The following is a 6330-nucleotide window of genomic DNA, read 5'->3' on the forward strand; positions in this document are numbered from 1 at the left end:
TAAACCCCTTTAATTCTTAGGTTTGATGCATCATCTACACTCTATTACTCCAGTGATTACATGGAAAGCAACCAAAGCGTATGAACAACGGTAACAAACTAACAAACAGGTGAACCAAAGCTTTATTTAGTCCTCAATTATTAACTGTTAAAACTGAATCTCAAAACTAAGAAGCAGGGATCGATATTAACTGAGCGTGTTAGGGCTTTATACATTTACTATTCGGTTAAATATGACGTATTAACCTGGTTGTTATAAGAACAGAAGAAATGTGTGCATTACCACAGCGTTTGAGCTTCTCCACCTCCTGTCTGAGCTGCTCCACTTCTAGCTGAGCTTCTTGCAACTCCGGCTCTGAGAGAAAAACTCACCAATATCAGATTTACAGACACGTAACACATGATCAGGGTGGTCACCTGATGCACACCTGATTCATCTATCAGTGACTTACTATGTCTAGCAGGTACTCTGGGCCTCCACTACCATGGACTACTCTGCACTCACCATAGGCGCTCTGAGTGAGGCGAGCTGACTCCAGCTCATCAGTGAGACGGCGGATCTCCTTGTGGGCCATGTCCAGCCGGCTGGAGGCCTCATTCAGATCCCTTTCCAACAGCCAGCGCTCACGCTCTTTTGATGCATTCTCTTCACAGCTACTGCTCTGATTAACCTTCTAACATAAGAACAAAACAACACATTCATTCTGTCATTCTGCTTTTGACCATTTGGAGACTAAGATTAAAGATGTCTGAGTCGATCTGAGTCTCTTCATACAGATTATCGGATGATTCTGATCTGATCTTTGTGTCAATCCACAATAGTAAACAGCAGTACAATCAATATTTTAGTACTAGTTTCTATAATCAGACTAAATTCTAATCTGATTTACTTTTTTTGGATACATGGAGTATGTAAATTACAAAACACATTTTCTTCTAATGGGAGTTCTCTGAGGGGGCAAGACACACTCTATGGGGAGCTGTAACAGCCTCTTGCACCCCCTTGGTGGCCATCACTGAGCCATAAATTCTTTAGATGACGTTAAGAGAGGCTCTAAATACTTGAGAAAGCTGGGTTTTTGAAGACATGCTTCATGTCCTATACTGGTCTTTTAGTTTTGAACTGTAGCTTCGAAGCTACGAACATTAAAGCCACTAGTTTAATAATGTACAGTCTGCATGCTGAACCGTCACACACTTTACTACTGGTAAAATATGTGGTAGGTAGAACTGATGTGATGCTCTTTCAATGAAGCTGGATGATTAAGATACAGCAGTTTATATCTCTGTAGAAAGCATGATCTAAAGTGTAATAAAGCGTATATAAAAATGGACATACTGGAGTAAATATCTGCTTGGTCTTTGTCACCTTCTTAATTCCTAGGATCCTCTTCAAAGGACTCTGAGAACTCCGGCCTTGCGGAGACACCACCTTGTGGGGAAGATGATCATAGGCAAATTTAATTTTATAACCAAGATTTGGCTAAAATTACATTTTCATTATTTCTCCCACTTGCCAGTGTGAAGTTTACTCCTTTTGCTAACACAGCAATGCTAACCTGGTGCTTCTAAGCATCCATTACTTGTTAGCTCCATTAGACTCTTCATTAGGCAACTAAGGAAGGAAACTTCATGAACTTCGTGAACTACTGATCCTCTCACCTTGTCTGTTTTCTCTTCTGAGCTCTGTGGAACAGCCTTTTGAGCACACTTTCGCAGGACATTAGTTTCCACAGTCTCCAGAGCCTGAAGTTTCTCCTGGAGAGAAGCTCTCTCTGCCAGCAGGTAAGCCACCTGTTCACTGAGGTTGCTGGGAATGACCTCAGCAAGGCCCTCCTGCAGCAACATCTCCGCTATCTCATTCCTCTGAGCTCCTGGGTAAACACAGAAATGACTGGAATTTATTTAAAGATCATTAGAAAATATTTATATCAAATGTTTAGGGGACTGGCAATTGATAAGTAGGTTTACAGCAACATTAAATATAAAGCTGTCTAGAGATCGCTGGAGTTTACGTTCTGAGTGAGTCTCTAATGATACGTTCCTGCAATTCCAGTCAGTTATTTTGGTGTTCCAAAAGATTTGACGAGTAGAGTTTAAGGCATTGAAGGTAAACCTTGCTGGTGGCTGATCTCATCAAGTTTGGTGCGGAGTATTTCATTATCCCGCTCCAGCTCCAGAGCCACTGAGTCCCGTGTTTTGGAGAGACTCCGGATGTTCTCCACATACTGCTGAACCTGCGGTGGAACACATTCGCACACATACAGAAAATCCTCATTTTAACCCTTAAAGGTCTGTTTAACTCCATGTCTTACATATTAGGTTAATGAAAGTACCATATAACATATAGTAGTTAGGAGTGAGGCGTATGTGTAAGAACATGATAAATATGGTAATTTCACAAGCGAGCAAGCCACCCGAAAAGCGTGCACTGTACTGTAGGACACTCCGAGGTCCAAACTGTGGTGCAAGCCGAACTGTGATTTTTGTGTACTGTTACGTCCAAAACAATTGCTACTGAATAATACATTTTATTACCTAGATAATAAGCCTAGGCTTAAAGGGCTGGAAATACACAGCAAACGGAAGAAATATCGCTGCTGTCCAATAAAAACCATGTTATTCATGAGGGGCACATGTTTTTCATTGGACAGCAACGATATATGTTTAGTTTAATTCTAAAACAGAAACAAATGTTTTATGCTATTTTATTAACACATTTATTATCCCAGGACCCAAACATTTACTACATGCTCTTAAAAATAAGGCATACTGTTTGCACTGTAGCTGGGGAATAATAAGGGTGTATATGGTGTTATATAGCTGAGGGGGGGGGCACAAAGTAAATGTGTTTGGTGTTATTTTGGCATAACTCCGTGTTTACTGTTAGTATTGTCGACCTGTTTGCCTCCTTACATGTGAAACGTTTAAAAAAAAAATAAAAAGCAAAGAACATCATGCCTGTTTACGAAATTAAAAGAAAGGGCTAGTTTTAGGACTCGTTATCTTGTATCTGTCATAGAAAAGGGCATAATCTGTAAGCCACAGCCAAAAATAAGTGGCACCATAGTAGGATGTCCTCAGTCCTGCTGGGTCAGCACCTCAGCTGGGTCAGCTCACCTTTGTCTTGGCTCATGTTAGATAAACCAGAGCTGGGTAAAAACCACGTCCATTCGGTCAGTTTGGCGTTCCTTTGTCCTGTTTAGGTTCATTGTTATGTTGGAGCTGGGTTGGGTATGGGATCGGCTACTCTAAACACCTCAGCAGAGAAAACTTCAAAATCTGCAGGACAGCAATCCTCTGTTGGGGAACACCACTCACAGTGTTGATCTCTGCAGCCCGTTCAGCCCGTAGCTCCTGAATCTCCTGAGTGAGAGCCCTCACGCTGTTGTCTTTTTCCAAGTAGAGTCGCCACAGTGCGGCCAGACGCTCCCAGTCAGACGCTCCCGGACCCAAACCTTCCTTCTGCAAGCACTGCTGCAGCCCAGCCAACACCACTGCCACCTGAAGAAGACAGATGATGAAATTATAACATTATAATATGCATTTATGAGGGTGCCCAGAGGGGGCTTAATCTAGGACTCCTTAAAGGCAGTTGAGGGCCTTATTCGAAGGCCCCTGTGGTTCTTAAGTGTTTGTCAGGAGGCACTAAACCTCCCTCCATTTTCCATAGTGTGTCCTATCCTCACTCTTTCTTCTAAGCTTACTCAAACTTCACTCTTTTCTCCAAACTCTACTCTAACCCCACTTCCCCCCATAAGTCTATTCTAAACTCACTCTTTTCTCCTTAGTCTACTCTAACTTCAACTCTTGACAGACAGAAGTCTCTTTTCACTTTGTTGACAGTCAGAAGACTATTTTCTCCTCAGTGTACTCTCACCTCACTCTTTTCTCCTCAGTGTACTCTCACCTCACTCTTTTCTCCTCAGTTTACTCTCACCTCACTCTTTTCTCCTCAGTTTACTCTAACCTCACTCTTTTCTCCTCAGTTTACTCTAACCTCACTCTTTTCTCCTCAGTTTACTCTAACCTCATTCTTTTCTCCTCAGTTTACTCTAACCTCATTCTTTTCTCCTCAGTTTACTCTAACCTCATTCTTTTCTCCTCAGTTTACTCTCACCTCACTCTTTTCTCCTCAGTGTACTCTAACCTCACTCTTTTCTCCTCAGTTTACTCTCACCACACTCTTTTCTCCTCAGTGTACTCTAACCTCACTCTTTTCTCCTCAGTTTACTCTAACCTCACTCTTTTCTCCTCAGTTTACTCTCACCACACTCTTTTCTCCTCAGTGTACTCTAACCTCACTCTTTTCTCCTCAGTTTACTGTCACCTCACTCTTTTCTCATCAGTCTACTAACTGCACTCTTTTCTCCTCAGTGTACCCTAACCTCACTCTTTTCTCCTCAATTTACTCTCACCTCACTCTTTTCTCCTCAGTCTACTAACCTCACTCTTTTCTCCTCAGTTTACCCTCACCTCACTCTTTTCTCCTCAGTTTACCCTCACCTCACTCTTTTCTCCTCAGTGTACTCTAACCTCACTCTTTTCTCCTCAGTTTACTCTCACCTCACTCTTTTCTCCTCAGTGTACTCTAACCTCACTCTTTTCTCCTCAGTTTACTGTCACCTCACTCTTTTCTCCTCAGTCTACTAACCTCACTCTTTTCTCCTCAGTTTACCCTCACCTCACTCTTTTCTCCTCAGTTTACCCTCACCTCACTCTTTTCTCCTCAGTGTACTCTAACCTCACTCTTTTCTCCTCAGTGTACTCTAACCTCACTCTTTTCTCCTCAGTTTACTCTAACCTCACTCTTTTCTTCTCAGTTTACTCTCAACTCACTCTTTTCTCCTCAGTTTACTCTCACCTCACTCTTTTCTTCTCAGTTTACTCTAACCTCACTCTTTTCTCCTCAGTTTACTCTCACCTCACTCTTTTCTCCTCAGTGTACTCTAACCTCACTCTTTTCTCCTCAGTTTACTCTAACCTCACTCTTTTCTCCTCAGTTTACTCTAACCTCACTCTTTTCTCCTCAGTGTACTCTAACCTCACTCTTTTCTCCTCAGTTTACTCTAACCTCACTCTTTTCTCCTCAGTTTACTCTAACCTCACTCTTTTCTCCTCAGTTTACTCTCACCACACTCTTTTCTCCTCAGTGTACTCTCACCACACTCTTTTCTCCTCAGTGTACTCTAACCTCACTCTTTTCTCCTCAGTTTACTCTAACCTCACTCTTTTCTCCTCAGTTTACTCTAACCTCACTCTTTTCTCCTCAGTGTACTCTAACCTCACTCTTTTCTCCTCAGTTTACTCTCACCTCACTCTTTTCTCCTCAGTTTACTCTAACCTCACTCTTTTCTCCTCAGTTTACTCTAACCTCACTCTTTTCTCCTCAGTTTACTCTCACCACACTCTTTTCTCCTCAGTGTACTCTCACCACACTCTTTTCTCCTCAGTGTACTCTAACCTCACTCTTTTCTCCTCAGTGTACTCTAACCTCACTCTTTTCTCCTCAGTTTACTCTCACCTCACTCTTTTCTCCTCAGTTTACTCTCACCTCACTCTTTTCTCCTCAGTTTACTCTCACCTCACTCTTTTCTCCTCAGTGTACTCTAACCTCACTCTTTTCTCCTCAGTGTACTCTAACCTCACTCTTTTCTCCTCAGTTTACTCTAACCTCACTCTTTTCTCCTCAGTTTACTCTCACCACACTCTTTTCTCCTCAGTGTACTCTAACCTCACTCTTTTCTCCTCAGTTTACTCTCACCTCACTCTTTACTTCTCAGTTTACTCTCACCTCACTCTTTTCTCCTCAGTTTACTCTCACCTCACTCTTTTCTCCTCAGTTTACTCTCACCTCACTCTTTTCTTCTCAGTTTACTCTAACCTCACTCTTTTCTCCTCAGTTTACTCTCACCTCACTCTTTTCTCCTCAGTGTACTCTAACCTCACTCTTTTCTCCTCAGTTTACTCTAACCTCACTCTTTTCTCCTCAGTTTACTCTCACCACACTCTTTTCTCCTCAGTGTACTCTAACCTCACTCTTTTCTCCTCAGTTTACTCTAACCTCACTCTTTTCTCCTCAGTTTACTCTAACCTCACTCTTTTCTCCTCAGTTTACTCTAACCTCACTCTTTTCTCCTCAGTTTACTCTCACCACACTCTTTTCTCCTCAGTGTACTCTAACCTCACTCTTTTCTCCTCAGTGTACTCTAACCTCACTCTTTTCTCCTCAGTTTACTCTCACCACACTCTTTTCTCCTCAGTTTACTCTCACCACACTCTTTTCTCCTCAGTGTACTCTAACCTCACTCTTTTCTCCTCAGTTTACTCT

The 6330-nt window shown here is 42.1% G+C and overlaps 1 protein-coding gene across 1 annotated transcript in view; it reads right to left on the reverse strand.

Annotated features, from left to right (window-relative positions):
* The window catches only part of LOC140543399 (uncharacterized), a 17021-nt gene that overhangs the window by 9235 nt on the left and 1456 nt on the right, over nucleotides 1-6330 (reverse strand). Inside the window, exons 2-7 of the mRNA XM_072666518.1 lie at nucleotides 3321-3503; nucleotides 2116-2236; nucleotides 1662-1873; nucleotides 1339-1431; nucleotides 505-673; nucleotides 283-354 (exon numbers count right to left, since the gene is read on the reverse strand). Of these exons, the coding sequence (XP_072522619.1) occupies nucleotides 283-354; nucleotides 505-673; nucleotides 1339-1431; nucleotides 1662-1873; nucleotides 2116-2236; nucleotides 3321-3503 (850 nt within the window). The remainder of the gene's footprint in view (nucleotides 1-282; nucleotides 355-504; nucleotides 674-1338; nucleotides 1432-1661; nucleotides 1874-2115; nucleotides 2237-3320; nucleotides 3504-6330) is intronic.

The sequence above is a fragment of the Salminus brasiliensis genome, chromosome 21, assembly GCF_030463535.1.
Source record: "Salminus brasiliensis chromosome 21, fSalBra1.hap2, whole genome shotgun sequence".
Lineage (NCBI taxonomy): Eukaryota > Metazoa > Chordata > Actinopteri > Characiformes > Bryconidae > Salminus > Salminus brasiliensis.